This window comes from Synchiropus splendidus, chromosome 7 (assembly GCF_027744825.2).
Source record: "Synchiropus splendidus isolate RoL2022-P1 chromosome 7, RoL_Sspl_1.0, whole genome shotgun sequence".
NCBI classification, from domain to species: Eukaryota; Metazoa; Chordata; class Actinopteri; order Syngnathiformes; family Callionymidae; genus Synchiropus; species Synchiropus splendidus.
The window spans coordinates 5,637,156-5,655,321 of NC_071340.1; the positions used below are offsets into that span (position 1 = coordinate 5,637,156).

Sequence of the window (18,166 nt, forward strand, 5' to 3'; positions counted from 1 at the left end):
GATCTGCCATATTGCATTGCTTGTCAAATCCAGTCATTACTATTCTCATCTGTGTTACATGTACTGCTTTGTCTGTGTATTCTGAACAGGCTGCTGTCATGGTTCGAATTTCTGCTTTTTGTAGCGATGCTGGCGTGGAAAGTTCCTGTTCTCACAGGTCGTAGTTCCCCATTACCCCGGTGTCCCGGCAGCAGACATTGCAACAACATTTCCACTGGTCTCCATGTGACTGTGTCCATCACTAAACAGATCTGAGGCTGATACTTAACATGATCTTGTTCAATCAATTGTCTGATATTATCTGACTCTTTGTTTGACAGTGTGAAGGTTGATGAATCAATTCAATATTTTAGCGAACAATAATGGTTCATTGTTTTATATTTCCTCTGGGCCAATATGATTGCTGGGGGAAGTTTGTTGCTCTCTGGTCTGTTTCCTTTCAGTTCTGTCATTGTTACTTTTAGCTGTTGCCACCAGGTTAAATGCCATGCAAATTCACCACCACTTCATTTCCTTGTCCCTCTATAGTATTCAGATCATCCCGAGCATCAGCGAGCGTCAGAGATTGTACTGGACATGCTTGTCCTGATCTGTATGTTAGTGAGTGTCATAGCAGGCGCATCAGGATAAGAGATTGTGTCGTGTTAGTCTGGTTTCATCTGGCTGAGTGACATTGTGAGAATAGTGGCACTCTCTAGTGGCAAGGTTGGGTATGGCCCTGCACTTGTCTCGGCTGTGGCTCGTTGTTTTTTCATGTCTCAGCCTCTTCAAATATGCTTTTGTTCTTTCTTCTCTTTTCGGAATGTTTCCAGCATTTCCCCCCAAGTGTACGGACCGTATTATTTCCATATTTGCCAGAGGGTTGCAATCTTTTAAGGAATGGAAGCCCTAAAAATAGGTATCAACAACTACAACATTGAGTTAGAAATTCAACAATTTTAATCATAGGCTTTGACAATGAAAGGCTTTGTCAGCTTTTACCAAGCTACTGTTTGTTTCAATGCTCCTACCACGGTGATGTCAATAAAAGCCCACTTGAGAAAAAGATGTCCAATACTTTATCAATGTAAAATAATGAGTGATTAATGTTAAACTCAATAAAATGGGCTAATACCACCACCTACTGTTAATTAATGTGGGAAAACGCCATAAGGCCCTTATCACTATGATAAGGGATAGAAAGTTTTTTTTTTCATGTTATTCCTAAAATCAGCTGTGCGTCTTAACTATGTTCCAACAGAAGTTGTAACACTAAAGAGCAACCCAGCCGAATGTGTGGTGATTTCTTGTGCAGGTATGTGTGTTTTCCTTTTGTATCTGTGATTTTGTGGACATTGTATTTGTGTAGTTCAGTGCGATACGATCACAGCCTGTAAATATTCAATTGTAAGAAACCTGATTCCCGCTTGAACTGCTGAGGAGAAGTTGTAGAACTAAAGAGCAACCCAGCTGAATGTGTGACGTGTTCCTGTGCGGTGGAGTCCGAGCGAGAACCATATCATAAAAGTTTATGTACTGTTTCAAAATTAGTACGGAATGTGAGTACTGTACAATGGACAGAAACTATTTTTATGAATCGTCAATATGCAGATATTCAGTTGTACAGGGTCCTGCTTACTCTCTGTCTGTCTCAGTCTCAGTCCTGGTTGGCAGAGTCCAGGAAAAGTCCAGTCCTCCACTACACTCCCAACACAATCCTCCTCAGATTGTTCGTGATGCCAATTTGTTTCTTGTCCTCTTCTGGACTTCACCAAAACAGGAGAGTTGAGTCAAAAACGAGGCAAATGGATCATGAAAGAACTGAAAGCATTGGAGACAGAACAGATCCAGGTGCATAGTTCAAAACACACATGAAAGGTTGAGAAGGCCACACTGTTCCTCGCACCATCTTCAACACCATATCAGGAGGCCTTGGTTGAATGTCTCAACTGACCTCACCCTCATGATGACCTCAGCATACATAAGCAATACCGCATGCAAGTATATGGTGTATATTCCAGTTACAAACACACGTTCAAGGTACTAATATAAATTATAATGATCGCAATCATGACATTCTCCAATAACAGCTTAGTTCTAAATAGTAATGCCAATGAGTACAATTACGATATAAATACAAATGACAACAGCAATAATAATGCAATGTATGACCTCAAATCCATTGTTAAGATAAAGCAGTGAACACAAATGAACATTTTCTCTGTTCTTTTTTGTAACTATGTCTGTCTTTTACTGTGATTCCTGTTTGTAACAACAACCTGACTGTGTTCATATTAGAACTATCTATGATCACTACCCAGTAATAGCATTTGGAAGCAGCACAGAGGTCCAGTAACACTTGGAGTTGTCAGTTGTCGGATGACAACAGTATGTGTTTGGGTAATAAACCCGAGATTAAAAAATAAAATCTTGCAAAATAGCTGTGCTGAACGAATCAAACTGTTTGGTGATGGTCGAATATTCAGCACATTATTCTAATTTGGTGTCGCAAAATTCCTCTTTCCTCCATAGACTTTAATGTACGACTGTCTCTGCTTGGTCCGGACCAAGATGTCTCATATCCTAGTTGTTTTTTTGTTTTTTTTTAATCCAACATTATTGAATCAATAAACATTTCAAGTTCCCCCAATACATTTGAGCACTTCTGCCGCTGAACGAGGTCTATGTCTACCGTGGTGCGGTGCTTGAGTCCGTTTATGTTGTTGGATTTACAAAAATTTAAAAAAAAGAATATCAGATAAAATGTACAATTTCTAAATCTGCACTATTTTAAGTAAAAAAAATGTAAAAAGTTAAAAAAAAATCTTCGTCACCTTTGCGCGATATAACCATGTACGCATGCGCGTACCAGTAAACGTCAAAAAGGAAGAAGGCACCGCCTTCTTCGCTTCCGATTGGCTACTATGCCCGTTGGCCCCTAAACATAACCGATTTCAAACAGTTCTGTTGATGAATGAATGACTTTGCATGGAGGGCCGTTCTAGCCAATCAGAGGACGAAGAAGGCGGTGCCTTCCCCTACCACCCTTCGATTCGCAAACTCGCCAGCCGGTGCGTCGGGTGTGGCTGATTGACATGTCGAGTCGCGGGAGTTGGTGACGAAATAAAAAAATAAAACAAAATGGTAATTGTAGACATCCTTATTTAAACAGGGAGTAATGTATATGGTACCCTCTGATGAAACCACAGACCTTAGGTCTGGACAAGACAAGTTTTTTTCAAAGGTGAAAATGAATGTATAAAATGTTCACACACCATTAACAACATTTATTACATGTGTTTTATTATTTTGACAAAATAACTCCTTTTTTCTAATGTCCATAGAACTTTAGTGTCTGACTGCTATTTGAATGTGAGCATTGCACACATTTCGACAGGTTTTATCTTAATTTATAGCTGGAGAGCATTTCCAGAACCTCATTATACTGTATATTTAGATTAATTTGAAACTGACTAGGAATGAAAAATGCTTTATAGCCGTCATTTCATTTGTGGAATTATATGTATTAAGATATCTGTTAAACTGGATCAGAGTTGCCGTAAATGTTCATGTTGTATTTCACCCCACTCCATTTTCTTTTCTTTATTAAAAACTTTTTCTCCTCAATATACTTGTGGTCATTTGTCAGTTCTTTAAAAATGTTCCCGTAATGTATCCAGGCTGCCATCTAAAACAGTCAGTTGCACACACTGAATATTCAGTTACCAACCTTTAATTTATTGTCTAATGTTTCCTGAAGGAGGAGTTCGGTAGCGTGACCTTGATACCCCTCCTCTCCCCTCAGATGTCTGCCTCTCCAACGTTGCAGACCTGAAGAAGATGCTAAAAAGGAAGTGACACCTTGATCAGTGAGTGTTGCTTGTTTCATAACTGCACTGCAGCAAGGCAGTGGCCTGAATAATGGATGGAGTATGACAGACCGGCTGTGGGCTGATCTGGCTGCTACGTCACCATTGAGGAAGGTAGGAGGAGGGAGCAGCTCCAGCAGCCGAGAAAAGAGCGTCGGAGAGGCTGCCTCTTTGGCTCTGGTATCATCATGTCCATCTCATGGAAGCAGCTCTGGTGCCGGATCCTGATCCTTCTCCTCCATTTCAAGGGAATCTGCACAAGTAAATGCTGCTTCTTTTCATCACTGTCTCACCTCTGACCTTGAGAGAAGGAGAAATTATTTGACACCATCTTGATCTATTATTCCTCCTCCGCAGTTGAAATGTGATCTGAACTGTCATGAGTGAGAATCTCCTTACTGAATATGGAGTAGTGTTGTGTAGATAATGTCTGTGGATTGTTTTGAACTTGTGTCGAAGGACATCAAACCTTTGAATTTCATCTTTTTCTTCCCAACCTTTTTCCATGTCCTTGAAAACTGAAAAGAAAATATTTCTTACGAAGGTGCGAATTTGTGTTCATCAACTCATATGCTTTAACTCAAATTTGCATTTTTGTTTTGAGCTCAACATTTTAGCTCAACAACTGCACCTCTGCCTCTGTGCGTTTACATGACACCGATTAATATTGATGTGAGATATTTGGGCGCTAAAGAAGAAGGTTCAGGTCAGAAGCCTAACATGAGCTGATGATGGTCTGGGGACTGGTCTGGGACATCCATGGCCTCTCGCCCCGTCTAGCTGGGATGGTGTCCACCTCCCTAAGACTCAACAGTAGCAATTAATGAATCTGAATGAATGAATGAATGTTTCTTTTGCATCTCTGTCAGAGAACCCCAGTTCAACACCAACTCAACTGGCACCCAGCACTTCACTCCAGACTTTGGTGCGGCACGTTGTGCTGAAAGGTAATTTTCAAACTGGGCCTTTGTCCAACTCCTGAATTAGCTCTTGCTCATGCTATTCTTCAAACTTTCCTCCTGGTGAGTTCCACTCTTCATGCTCATGTTGAACCGTTCTCCCTTCCATGCAGGTGACCATCAGTCAGAGGTGATTCAAGTGTGGAATCCCCTCAACCTCACACTCCAGTGCCTCTGGGCTGGAGACCCAAACCAGGCTTCTTCTGTCAGCTGTGTTTGGAGGAAGGACGGAGCTGATATCGGGAGCAGCAGACAGATGGTGCCAAAGGAGAACCAGCAGTTCAGACTGGAAAGAGTGTTGGTGACTCCTGTAAATTGAGTATTATTGGACGTTTGGGCTTGTGTTGTGTTGTGTGACTGGTGGATTTCTGCTCTCACCAACTCTGATCGATAGATTCTAGTTTTTTTCTGCAGGGTGCCTGGACGATGCTTACTATGCCAGTTAAAGTGGCTTTGTGTCTTGTCTCATGAATGGAGTGGGTTTCACTGGGGAGGAGGGCTGGAGTGATGACGGTTCAGTTAACCTGGTAACTCTTCAGACCGGGACGTTGGGGCTTCTTTACTGCGGCTGCTGCTTCCGTGGCCTTGGTTGTGGCTATGAAGAAAGGAATGGATGGAAGGTTGTCACAGCTATCTTTCAAACAAAATGTGACAAGCTTTTCCTCTGTGTTTTAGGTTCCACATCGATAATGAAAAAGCCCTTGGAATTTACTCCTGTGTGTTCGGCGAGAATGTGACGCAAGATTTCCTGGTGAAAGGTGATTCAAAGTCATTTGTTCCTTCCTCAGGTCTTTTTTATTTGACCTCGGTTGTCTTGTTCATGTTCAGGGCCGCAGATCGAAGAGGCGCGTGACAAGCCGATTGTCAGCTACGTAGGAGACTACGTGGTGATTGAGTGTAAACTGGACGACTCCAAACCAAAACCCAACGGCTGGACCTGGTTTAGACAGAATGGTACAGAGAAGGTGAGTTGGATAAGATTATGTTCTCGTGTCTTAGTAGATTTGTTTATGTTTCATTACGTTTTGCATTGACAGTGTTGGTTTCTGCTCCCTTAATTGACTTAGTTTATTTCAGTCCCCTATGACCCACAGACATTTATGTGGCTTTTACATCTAGTGCATTCGACAATTGTTTTACAGAGATTGAACGGTAGCAGAGTAAAGAAGAGTTCTTCCAATCTTTGTCTCTACTGCCACTACTACTACTTAGCAGTAGCAAGTGGGCGAGCATGCCTTACTAGTAAAAATGTCTGTAGTAATACTAGCATGAGGAAGTTAAGTGTTGGCGGGCATAAGTGACCAAGTGGCCAAATCAAGCAACTGCAAAGCAGTACTCAGCTACAACTTTTGAAGGAAAGAAGCGCTCATTTGAGTCCAACTGGTACCAAAAACAGAGAGTGGCAGGACGTCTCAAGCCAGTGCCAAGGGAGACTTTGAGTTACAATATGCACACGATACAGCTCAATTTTGAAAAGGAAAGTACACAATGGAATTACACTGCAGTCTGCAGAGATTAAATGTGTCTCTGATGTTTGTGTTGGAAAAGTACAAAATATATTTCTTGAGATTTTTTTTTTTCATTTTTCACCCTAATGCAAATACTGTTGATTTTCTGGCCTATTAAATTGACAGAGTGAGGAAGTTACTCGCAGTACTAGCAACACTACTGCTACCAGTACTACTAGTACAATTAAATCTAATGAATCCCAGAATGCTTAATGTGTAGACCAACATTGTAAATGTGATAACTGTAGTCAAAACAGTGTTCCAGTCCTTTATGAGTGCACCTATTGAAGTTTCCTGTGTCTGCCTTCAAGTCGAAGAGGTTATGTTTTCAATGCGCTGGCTGGTCTGTCGTGTTCAAAAGGACTTAAAAATTCTCAGGAAATATGTGAAACGGAACAAAAATTTGGGGAGTGATCCAGATTACCCTGTGGACCCAGTAATTTTTTTCCAAGGATTCTTTAACATTGGGGACCACTTTCCATATTTGCACCGGAGAAATCTGTGCATTGAGAGTGGTATGTTCTCTTTCAATTAAATGCCTTTCATATATCTACTGTTAATGTACAAGATAATTAATCCAATGTAACACCAATTGTCCTGCTGTGTTCTGCTTAAACTTGAGGAAGGAGCCAATACAGGCTCCAACATAGGCACAGAAGGACCAATACGATACATCCATGTCCCGCCTCTTCATCATCTGCATTGGAAGAGCTAACAACAAGCAATATCTTCAACATTTTAAAAGACTCATTTCAACCTGAACTTCAACAGATGGTTTTTCATCTACAAGAACGGCACATGAATGGCCCTCCATGGAATCTAGTCTTGACAACACTTGTCTTTCTAAAAAAATGCTAATGTCCGCACATCTCCAGGAGACATGACCCTGTGAAGTGAACATGACCACATCTCTTCTTTGTAAGGTGGAATCTCGTCACTGTCTCTCCCTCTCAGGAGCAGATCCAGGTGACTGGCCGCTACAAAGTCAAAACTGAGGTCAGGAAGACCAGATTGCAGGTGCACAACCTGACCGAGGACGATTCTGGTTACTACCATTGCGGCGCCAACTATGCAATTCAAATCGCCACCAGCCGGGTGGAGCTGAAGGTCAGAGGAAAGGTCACTCCATCAGTAAACAAATTGTTGTCTTGACCTTAAGTAAACGGACATTTTCTTCATAGATATAAACCTTCATATCAAAAACAATGTTTTCCCTGTTTTGTAGAAGTATGACACTGTTCATGAGCCACGCAATGGTTAGTGGTTATGAAAAGTTGAGCTTCCCTGGTGGGAAGGTTGTTCCCTTTGCCAACCTCTGAACTGGTTGGTCCAGTATCACCATATCAAGAATGCAAATGTTTCTCAACTGGCTCAAGTTCTGTAGATCGTACAACACCATAAAGATGTCTCCTCATATGTTGCAAAATGCTGTGATACTCAGGTCATCACCTTCTACGAGCCTCTGAAGCCATTCATTGCCATAATTGTGGAAGTCATTGTTCTGGTCGTCGTCATCTTGCTGTATGAGAGAAGTCAGTCAGGGAAGAAGACCGAAGCAGCCACCATTCCCTTGAACACGACGACGAGCACCGAACAGAGCAAAGCTGCGTAAGTGCCACTTCTGCTCCCTGGCCTCCGGTGCGTCACATTTCTTGTTTCCAATGCTTCACCAGGATGTCAGCCGAGAATGACGTGGATAACAAGAGCTCTTCAGTCAGACGTCGTGGCAACACCGACGAGTCGTAAACGGAGCATAGCCTCTCTTCTTCAGACGGCGACGTTTTTACACAGTTCAACATGCCTCAATTCTAATTCTTGCCTCGATTCAACTAAATTCTGACATCGCTTGAGTGACACAAACCAGTCACCAACAGTACTAACAAGAACACAGAGCAGTTTTCTCTCCTGATGAGAAGAAGTCATCCAGGCGAGACTCACAGTAGAACAGTGGCCAGTGGAGGTGGCTTCTTGCCTGGAATGCAGTCCTTTCACCAAGCAATCTGGGTAGGTTTGTCTCATGTATAGTAGTAAAGATCCCGTTCCCCCATGTCAGTCTCGAGTCCCCACTGACAATACCCTTCTCTAGGGTAGGGACATGGGAGAGAACAAAATAACATACAACACTTTGAGATACAAAGGCGATTATAAATTCACATTTGTTAATGAAATTATTGAAGTTACGAGGGTTCATCTTGTTCAAATGCAAATCAACAGTGGTGACATGTCTATTGTTTGATTTGGACCACATTTGGTAAGTAGGTAACTGGTCGATACATATCGACCAAGATGGCTCAGTGAGGCTTTTATTTCTCGTATCATGGCTGGGAAACGCTTGAATGGGCTGTTAGAAACAGACAGGTTTTCTTCTCTCAACCACACATTTTGACTTCCTGTTCAACTGAAATTGGTGTGACACACATTTTCACTTGACTCTAAAGGCCAACATGCGCACTTCCCCTTTGAGGTTTTGAGATGTCCTTGATTCGAGCTGTTCTTTAAACCTAGGTATGTTTACTTCACCTAAGACTGTCAGTTGGGATTCATAAGTCACCAGCGAACCAGCCAATGATCCAAACAGGAGTATGCACGTTTGGAAACCAAGTTAGGACTGATGTTGGACTAAATACATATCACTATTCAACTACAAATAAACGCTTATTTAAGCAATCAAAGATGCAACAAGAGAGTTCTAGATTTACAGAAGAGCTGGAGGAGAGGTGTATGTACGAGCTGGGAAGAAGATGAATGAAGCCCAGAAGAACCAAGACAGGCAGGAGGGCTAATGAAGTTGGACTAGAGGTAGAGAAAACAGTTGAGTTCAGGTACTATGGATCTGTGACAGACAAATGGCAGCGAGAGTATTTAGCTATATCGGATAGTCCTGACATGATGTATGCGCGAGAGGCAGCAGCCCCAGCTCAAGGACAGGACGCAATTAGAGGAGTCAGAGTTGAAAATGTGGAGTAACTAGGAAGGTCAAGATCAGAAACCAACACATCAGAGGATCATGGTGCTCATGGAGAAAGGTTTGGTATCTTAGGAAGACCAGACTCAGGTGGGTTGGACGGGTGGAAAGGAGAGACAGGAACCTGAAGGACAAAGAACATTAAAAATGGGATTGGCAGGCGAAAAAAGGGGAGGGACGCAACCATTGCAGTTCATGGATGTGATAAAGGAGAACATGAAGAGTAGGCCATGATTAGAGTGGACGCAAGAGAAGCTGTTGGAGACTGACTCACTGTGGCAAGTCCAGGGAAATGCCAGAAAAGACCTAAGATTCTAACGTGCTTGTTCTCCAGGTTTTCTGTCTCACGTTCATGCTCTCTGCCGTAGTATCTGCACAGGCAGTGAATGACGCTAGTAATGTGTATCATTAAAGCAATACTGTGAATCAGATTATTCATTATAACAAATGGTTTAGCTGTATTTCATATTTTCAACATGTAAACCTCACATCACTTTTACTTTTGAAATAGCTCCTGCTTGCTGCTATAATGTCAAACGGTGAACAAACTTGTACTGTGTTCCTGCTCGAGTCTGCCACCTGCAGCTCACATGTCTGCATAGATATTAAAAAAATATATGGCAATATTTTTGGTTGTCTACTTTCAGTCCCTTGACTTTTTTAAGTCATTAAAATTAACTTGTCCTGATCATAGTAACACAGCTGATGAAGCGACGTCGTGTGGCTGATCAGTGCCACACAATCCATGTCAGACAAGCTGATTTTAGTTTCACTGACTTTTATGGCTCATCGTCTTTTCAAAGGATCCAAAGGATAGATATTCAAGTGGCTTACGTTGGCATTCAGATAGAGCAAAATAACTAACACTAGTAACTAACTAATAACACTAGTTTTGCAGCTCTGGGAAAATACTATACGACACTTGGCACTAAAGAGGTTGGGTACCACTGTTTTATGTAACTCGGTGAATGTAGAAAAGCAGAGGAGCCCAAAAGCATATGGAGGGCTAAATATGATGACCTCATGAATCAAATGGATCGAGCAAGACAGGAACTTGATTTGGAAGCATTTTATGTTTTCATACACTCGCTCCGCATGATCTAGTTTTTAACCTTTAAACATGCTTCTGGCCTGGAGATGGCTGGCATCGTCAATGTCGATTCAGCAGAAACAGAGCCAGGAGTCTGAGGACGTCATCGTTCAGGCCCACCACTTGTCCGTCTTGCACAGTCTCAAACAGCTGAAGACTCTCTGTGCCCCACATGAGATTTTTCCTCGGGCTTTTGCTGTTCATCTCATGCGAGAGTGCCACGGTGTTGAGCTGGTAGCAGAAGAAGGAGAAGTAGCGTCCATCCGTGATGACAGCTTGAGATGTGAATGGCCGGTTGACGTCCGAGCGGTCCCAGAATCCTACGACGGAGGAGACATGAGTGATGGACCATGAGAAGCTCGTACCCCGGACTCACACCAAACGCGGTTTTTGAGTAGCACGGTGCAAAATGCACACCAAATGAGCCACGGCATGGAGCCACCGAACCATGCCACCGGAAATTGCATTTAATTCTGATTTTTGTGCAGGGTGGGAAGCAGCCACTGTTTTTGTCAAGTTGCAGGTGAGATGAAGGTTCATTGTGAGTTGACAAAGTAAAACAGCATTGTCCCGCACTGGGCAGAAATTGCTTTTCGTGTGAGTCGCGGCTGTGGCAAACTGCAACTGCTTTTGGTGCAAGTCCGGGGTTACAGTTGGTACAATTATTGATGCTTTTCATCTTCCCTTTATTCCATCTGTCCTTTGCAGTTTCGCTCCAGTTCAACCCCACTTTGTTGCACAATCTACGTTCTCATACAGTTTCCTTACACTCTTTAGTTTGTTCCAAATATATTAATGCAAAAGCATTTTTCCTCTCATTTGCCCTTCTTGCCTCCGTTCTTCCAATAGCAAGGGTCTGCAATTTTTACAATAAAGCGCCTTTTTGTTCTCTCTTGTTGACTGAGTCTTGAGTTTACTTTGTATTAATACATTTGTGAACGTTTATGGTTTTCAAGACTTTACGGTGAATGAAAATAGCTCAGTTTAGTTAGCTACGAGCGAGCTACCGAGACTAGTTCCATCATAAACCTAGTTTATGCTGTTGTCAAATATATGACAGCACTTTTTTCCGTTCAAGTTTCTGTGGTGTTGCCGGGCGAATTACAACTCGTATATGTGGTATAGATCGAACATGCATTGAATTTAACTTTGCGATTACTCAATACCTTTTACCTTTTTACCCTTTACCAATTGTATGCATAGTTCTGACTACATTACAACTTGTTTTTAGAGTGTGATAAAGAGGGGCTATTCACACTGCTGAATCTGTCTCGGTACAAAAGTCTGACGTGAACACAAGGGAACCGGGTTTTGGCTGCGGACTTGGTCCCACCTGGAGAGCTCCACCACTGTTCAAAAACAACTTTGCAAACTCCCAGAACACTGAGGTGTGCACCCGCAGCAGGAGGAGACTGGTGCTGGGGTATGGGAGCGCAGCCGTCCAGGACTCACCGTGTATGGGTGTATAATAACTCTGGTGGTTTCGCCTTTATTAGGCTGATAAACATCTGAGTTTATTGACAGACAGATTTGCTTAAATGATAATGTTGGGTTCCAACAGTTTTCACTGCAGTGATCCTGCAGCTGTCTGCATGAGAACAGCACAGAGGAGAGACACTGATTTTCCTGTTACTGAAGTTACAGAAGATCAGACTATTCAATGATCATTTTTGATGTCTGGATCTGTTCTCCAGTGATAACAATCTTCTTGATCGTCAGTAATCTCTCTCACTTGTTGTGAGAGTAGTGCAGATAAATCAAGAGAGTCAGTATTGTGCAGCTTTCTAGTAAAACAAACATGATATTTCATGTTTACTTATGGCTGTGGAACGCCACTGCTGACCACTGTGGCGAAAGTCCGTCATCAGTTAATATCTGACGTGACAATGACAACTTAAAAACCAATTCCTGTGCATCTGAACACCGAGACAATGACTTACCCTGGTAAGTGGCCTGAGCTCCAGTCCAGGCAAAGAGACTGGCGATGCCATTAGCTCTGATGAAGACCTCTATCTGGTCCGACTTATCTTGACGTGCCATCCGATCTCTGTGGTACCGGTCTGGAATGAGGTGGAACTGAGTATGACCATAGCACGCCGGGTCTGGAAGCTTTGAACCTGGAATAAGAGTACTCCAAGTTATTACCAAAATTAGGTTATTTCTATTTAACATAAAACATTATGACCACCTATCTGCACTCGTTTCAGCAGAAAGTGCAGTATGTGACCTAGTCTGATGCAAAGCATGAGGCACTCCCAGTAGAGACGAACACAGATCACCACAGACAACCAAAGATATAAAGCAATTTACCTGTGAAGATGTTGTTTTTATATTGTCTTTTAAATAACGGCATTGTGTTGGGAGCGGCTGCAATCTCAGGAACCTCTGCATCGTAAGACACCTCCATTGGACAAAACTGCATAAGAACATACGTGAAAAGAAAATCAAATGTACGCCACACACTTTAAAATACAAAGATGAGATCACACTGACTTGTGGCAGCTGCTCCATGACTCGGATCTGGCTGTGTGGGAGGTCATCGATCTGGAACCTGGTCGGTTCCCTGTGGCCTCTTCTGTGGCCCCTTGGGATGATCCTCTGGCCATTTCTCCAGTAAAAGTTCACCTGGGGGTTCAGATCTGACAAAGGACGAAATATCTATGAGACAAACATAAGTGGCCAAAAATAATGCCAACTAATAAATGTGAGAAGATGCCACAAAAACTCTACTATAGACTATCTGTGTCTACCATCAATAAGAAACTAGAGGTTTGCAGCAACTTTTACATTATTTTTCAGTTCACAGATGAAAGATCTCCATCATTGGTACATGTCGCTAAATGTACATGTCATGAACAACATCCCCAGATATTGAAGCAAGTAAAGAAGACTCAGCATTTCGGTAAAGTCAGCTTGTCTTATAATTTCATACTGTGTTCACCACATTTAAGACTCCCACCTAAACTGGCGCGCATCAGCAGCGGGTTGTATTTAGCCATCGAGTGGGTAAGGCCGGACACCAGGTTCCTGAGGTAGGGTCCCACCACCAACTCTTGATGCCGAGACAGAAACACTCTCCTCTTCTTGGTGTACCAGTGCTCCTGGAGAATGGCGTGGGTCACCAATGTACGAAGGGCCGCGAACGCAGCATCATCGATGCCGTGTAACCGTAACTCCGGCCCCGCGTCAACGCTGAATTTTTCGGGCAAGCCGGGAATGTAAACGGTCTTGGTGAAATGTTGATACCACTTATCCGCGTTTCGAGCAAACGTCTGGGGATAAATTACGAATTTCTCCCGCTCGATGCGAGTCAGGTAATTGAGCTTGTCCTGAACGTCGGCGCTGTCAATCTTCTTGATAGTTTCTTCAACCCGCCGCCCCTGGGCAGCTGAACTCTTCGCCGTCAGGGAAGGAAGGACCGCTGGATACGCAGTCACGTTTGCCACGGCCTCCGTGTGTGCATATCTCTGGTTTCTGAACAAGGAGAAAGGTTTTTGGAAAACCAAGGACAGTCGTGTGCGGACCGCCATGTTTCCTTCAGTGAACCCCTTCCGCACTGAGGCGGAAATGACGATGCATTTACTCGCCAACTGACGACTTCGGCACGCGTCTGTAGGCAACTTGTAGTTTCCCGATGTTCGTGCGCACGACACTGGCGGAGTTGAAAAATGACATGACTCAGGTGAAGCGGGAGATTGTGACGCCGAAACGGATGACAGAAACTGTCAATCAGTTGTCTAAAATAAGGGAGCAGTGAAGAATCGCTAAGAGAAACTTTTTTTTTTACAACAGGACCCTGAATGCATCATCAACGTGAGCGACCACGTTCCCTTACGTCGAAGATACGCGTCTCGTATCTCGTTTTGTTAAGTAAAGCGAGACGCCTTTGAGGAGGGATGTTTTTACGTCGGATTTTACGAGCGAACTTGCTCGGTGTGAAATGGGCTCATGACAGCCGGTTGTTACAGGTAGGTGAGGTAGCGACACTGAAAGCTCATCTGTGTTTGTTGTTGAGGTGCACTGGAGCATAAGTGTGTCGACATCATCAGCTTTGACCGCTTTTCTATTGTAATTGCGTGTAGACCGCCAGCAGCTGTCCAGTTAGCAATAGTGTTACAACATATCTGACCACTGCATTTCCTACCAGACAGAAATATACAACGATGTAACATTCAACATGCAGCGTGCACATCGATAACTATATGTACCTTTGAGCGAAGTGCTAAGCGAAGACGTTCATTCTGAAGTAGTGCCTCCTGAATGAAATACCTCACAGTACCTTGGAGCTGGCCTGATGGACAGCAAACGCATGTGAATCAGAACGCACTTCAATTAAAGCTCAAATATGGAGCGATGAACATCACACATCATGTTAAATTTTAATCACGATTACATATTCTATTTTATCTAAAATGTTTTCTTTCAATACTGATTGTCTCTTGGCAAAAATGCGTGACCCACAGCCCAAAGACATGCTCACTAGGACACTCTGTAAGCACACACACACACACGTCTGGCCAGACATGCTTGACCAAGTGTGGGTTTGCAGAACCATCCACGCTGCAGAAGTGACGAGGTCCGGCTGGCAGAAGAGGCCAGCAGGAGGTATGGATTCCCAGCACCGAACATCTTCTCCAAAATCATTGACAGAAGTGTCCCAGCGGACATCATCTATGAAGACGAGAAGGTAGACAAGTACAACAAGTTGTTGTACTGTTGTTGATTGAATAGTTGTGCAACTCTATGGCTGATAGTGTTTGGCCTTCCGAGATGTCAGCCCTCAGGCCCCTGTGCACTTCCTGGTGATTCCGAGAATTCCAATTCCAAGAGTCAGTGAAGCCAAAGATGATGACTCTCAGGTGAGTTTATTAACACAGAAAAGGGAGTACACCTCTCACATTGCTGCAAATGTTGCATCACATCTTTTCATGGGACAACACTGAAGAATTGCCACTCTGATACCATGTAAAGGGGTCAGTGTACAGCTTGTTCAACAGCGTAAAGTTACCGTCTGCTCAAAATTACCCCACACACAGTCTGGCAGCAAAGGTGAGTACATCCCTAAATGAAAATATCCAAATCCAATTCACCATTTTCCTTCCCCGGTGTCATGTGAGTCCTAAGACACTAACACTAACACTAATGATGCAAAGGCTCAGTTGTGAATGGGGTGCAAGTGAGGTGTGCAAAGACAAATGTGTCTTCTGGATTTAGCGTGAACCTGTGTCATTTGTTCTTTAACTGGTTTCTCGTTAATGGTTTATTTTTTGCGGATGTTTAACCTGAGAGGTCTCCTTCCTGTTCGTCACGCTACACAAGACAGTGATAAAACAAGCTACATAACAGTATAAATGCAACTTTAAAAAAGGAACAAATAAATATTGTAATAAAAAGCAGTAGTAGTAGTAATAATTAACCCGTCCCTCCTCACCCTGTGCTACCCCGTAACTCCAATATTGTCTCAATGCAATCCTAACTTGAAGACTGTTCCCTGAGGGAGATAAACAGTTTCCATGTACTGTCAAACTCTGAACGTTTGTGTTTTATTCTTTCAAGATGTAGTGTCAGTCAGTGCTGACGACCAAGACTTGAAAGTTGGAGCTTCTGTCATCTTCCAGAGATTCAAAATATTTTTATTAGTGCACAGTAGGTCACAGGAGAGCTGACATTCATTCTCTCAGCTTGCTTCATAACAAGTGGAACACTGTTGTGTCAGTCAGTCAAACTGGCGAAAGAACACTGGAACAGTGATGAGTTTGTCCTGAATGAAAAACAACTTTCAAGTGCGAAGAACAAGATCTACTTCTAATCTAAGAGTTGTTTCTGTTCTTACAGTTGTAGTTTGTTTTCACATATTAGCTGAGTGTTGGCAGTCTGATTTTAACTTTTGTATGGGCTTAAGTTTTAGTTATTATGTGGACCTGCTTCTAATATTAACAATCAATGTTCCAGCTCTTAGGTCATCTGCTGGTTGTTGCCAAAAATGTGGCCAAGCAGGAATCGCTAACCGAGGGATACAGAGTTGGTAAGTTACAGTGTCTGACACGCATGCGCACACACACACACACACACACACAACAAACAAATGATCATAATGTATGTCACACCAGGTTACTGATGCTCTGCTTTGGACATTTTGCCGTATAATGTTCTCCCCTGTCTGAAATCTTGTGAGTGGGGGGTGACTTGACTCGGCCTCCAGCACAGTTGTATGCCAGCCCACCACCGTAATAGTGTAGAATATATGATTAATACTGGACACGTAACAATGGAACACATGATTTTTGTTGGTTAGTTCAGTGTTTTGCATTGTTATTAAGGGATGGACGGATTTGAAAATATTTCTGTCACTGCCAATAACCAATGTTTATCAATGTTGATGTATATTTTGTAAAAACATGTCTGTGAACTGATCTTTTATTGCCAAACAAGTCACCATCAGTGCTACTTTTCAACTTGCCAGTACATGCTATTCATGATGAGTAAGAAAGAGCGATCACCAGAAGGTCTGTTTACAGTTTTACCAATGAACAGTGGCGTCAGACTTCAGTGCAAGAAACTAGTGTTCTTCAATGAGTTGTAGAACGACTGCCAGGGATCATGTCTGATTCGCTTTTTGCATATCTGGGCAGCTCCATGCAGGTTTGCAGTCGCTGAAGTCCGCTAGCATTTAGCTAGTTCAGTTAATGTCAGAGCCAATTTGGCTTTGTATATCTAACTTGCTAACACAATAAAATGAATGAAACACAGGTGCAGTGTCATGACATCTCCGCAATACAGAATCTTGCATGGTGCATCTGATATATTGAAAATTTAAAGTAAAAAAATATCCTATCAACACCTAAGACAGGGCACCCCCAAAACAACGTACAAATGTGGCCTGTGCTGACCTGCTCCTCCCACATATAGAATCTATCTCAGGACACATTTTAGATTTGAAGGGGTGTGTCTGATGCATGACCTTGAACTGAAGTCATGAATGTGTGTTGCTCATAAAGGATGAATGGACCTGTTTCAAACTCATAGGCCAGGTTTCCTATTCTATTGGGGTTTGAAGGTCAGCGTCGCATGCTGTTCTAATATGGGATGCAGAAGTCATGCTGTGATGGCTCAGCGCTTATGATGTCAATAATTATATTGTCTGGATTAGCAGGGAATTGTGGTAAAATATACCATATAAAGTGTCTAAATTGTTGACCAGGTTAGGTGATGGGGCCACTCTGTATGTGAAACTGCATCAGACAGTTGTTTCCATTCTCCCCCAGTCTGAGCAGTTTCTAATAAAACATCGTTTTAAATTGGTCACACTGGAGGACACTGGCACTGGTTGTACGTCATTCATGAGGGTGTAAAGTTGGACAACAAAGTTGTCATTTCGGTGCATCCCTTATCACTTTTTTATCAGTTTTTTGTCATACCCCAATACCAGGATGATTTTTTTACATGCATGCTGAAGGCAAAATGTTTTACTTCATATAGAACACTTAACGTGTCACATACTGGCAATATAAATATGAAGGACATGTTCTTTCTGCAAATGCAAGTGTGTAACTACATGTCTTCTTCTGTTGCTACAGTGATCAACGACGGGAAACATGGTGCTCAGTCTGTTTACCATCTTCACATCCACGTGTTAGGAGGGCGACAGTTGACATGGCCACCGGGATGACAGTTCAACTGGGACTTTATGACCCATTTTTGTCTGTCTCTGAAGTTCTAAGGACATGCATGTCATCACTGCCTTTAAAGTGACTTTAAATAAAGGAGCCGCTCAAGTTCTTTGTTGTCTTATTCCG

The 18,166-nt window shown here is 42.7% G+C and overlaps 3 protein-coding genes across 3 annotated transcripts; 2 read left to right on the forward strand and 1 right to left on the reverse strand.

The window, feature by feature from the left end:
* Positions 1-3,932: 3,932 nt before the first annotated feature.
* On the forward strand, positions 3,933-9,985 carry emb (embigin). Its single transcript, XM_053871077.1, has 8 exons — positions 3,933-4,109; positions 4,718-4,795; positions 4,921-5,104; positions 5,483-5,565; positions 5,636-5,772; positions 7,270-7,422; positions 7,757-7,923; positions 7,989-9,985. Exons 1-8 carry the CDS (start codon positions 4,037-4,039, stop codon positions 8,059-8,061), a joined length of 948 nt encoding a protein of 315 aa, XP_053727052.1. The 5' UTR covers positions 3,933-4,036; the 3' UTR covers positions 8,062-9,985.
* A 344-nt stretch (positions 9,986-10,329) lies between these two features.
* Positions 10,330-13,917, reverse strand: mrps30 (mitochondrial ribosomal protein S30). Its single transcript, XM_053871069.1, has 5 exons — positions 13,330-13,917; positions 12,864-13,009; positions 12,681-12,786; positions 12,311-12,487; positions 10,330-10,690 (listed from the first exon to the last, which is right to left on the reverse strand). Exons 1-5 carry the CDS (start codon positions 13,898-13,900, stop codon positions 10,431-10,433), a joined length of 1,260 nt encoding a protein of 419 aa, XP_053727044.1. The 5' UTR covers positions 13,901-13,917; the 3' UTR covers positions 10,330-10,430.
* Positions 13,918-13,993: 76 nt separating this feature from the next.
* hint2 (histidine triad nucleotide binding protein 2) lies at positions 13,994-18,162 on the forward strand. Its single transcript, XM_053871087.1, has 5 exons — positions 13,994-14,338; positions 14,920-15,057; positions 15,125-15,229; positions 16,323-16,395; positions 17,948-18,162. Exons 1-5 carry the CDS (start codon positions 14,267-14,269, stop codon positions 18,037-18,039), a joined length of 480 nt encoding a protein of 159 aa, XP_053727062.1. The 5' UTR covers positions 13,994-14,266; the 3' UTR covers positions 18,040-18,162.
* Positions 18,163-18,166: the final 4 nt, after the last annotated feature.

What these genes read in the sequence shown, in the direction of transcription:
- mrps30 (XM_053871069.1), bottom strand. Translation starts at nt 13,900, where the DNA reads ATGGCGGTCCGCACACGACTGTCCTTGGTTTTCCAAAAACCTTTCTCC. An exon ending in TAAAAACAACATCTTCACAG is followed by an intron (nt 12,488 to 12,680) that starts GTAAATTGCTTT and finishes CTCTTATTCCAG; the next exon opens with GTTCAAAGCTTCCAGACCCG. An exon ending in AGCTCAGGCCACTTACCAGG is followed by an intron (nt 10,691 to 12,310) that starts GTAAGTCATTGT and finishes CCTCCGTCGTAG; the next exon opens with GATTCTGGGACCGCTCGGAC.
- emb (XM_053871077.1), top strand. Translation starts at nt 4,037, where the DNA reads ATGTCCATCTCATGGAAGCAGCTCTGGTGCCGGATCCTGATCCTTCTC. An exon ending in CAGTTCAGACTGGAAAGAGT is followed by an intron (nt 5,105 to 5,482) that starts GTTGGTGACTCC and finishes TCTGTGTTTTAG; the next exon opens with GTTCCACATCGATAATGAAA. An exon ending in CCAGCCGGGTGGAGCTGAAG is followed by an intron (nt 7,423 to 7,756) that starts GTCAGAGGAAAG and finishes TGTGATACTCAG; the next exon opens with GTCATCACCTTCTACGAGCC.
- hint2 (XM_053871087.1), top strand. Translation starts at nt 14,267, where the DNA reads ATGTTTTTACGTCGGATTTTACGAGCGAACTTGCTCGGTGTGAAATGG. An exon ending in TCATCTATGAAGACGAGAAG is followed by an intron (nt 15,058 to 15,124) that starts GTAGACAAGTAC and finishes TATGGCTGATAG; the next exon opens with TGTTTGGCCTTCCGAGATGT. An exon ending in AACCGAGGGATACAGAGTTG is followed by an intron (nt 16,396 to 17,947) that starts GTAAGTTACAGT and finishes CTGTTGCTACAG; the next exon opens with TGATCAACGACGGGAAACAT.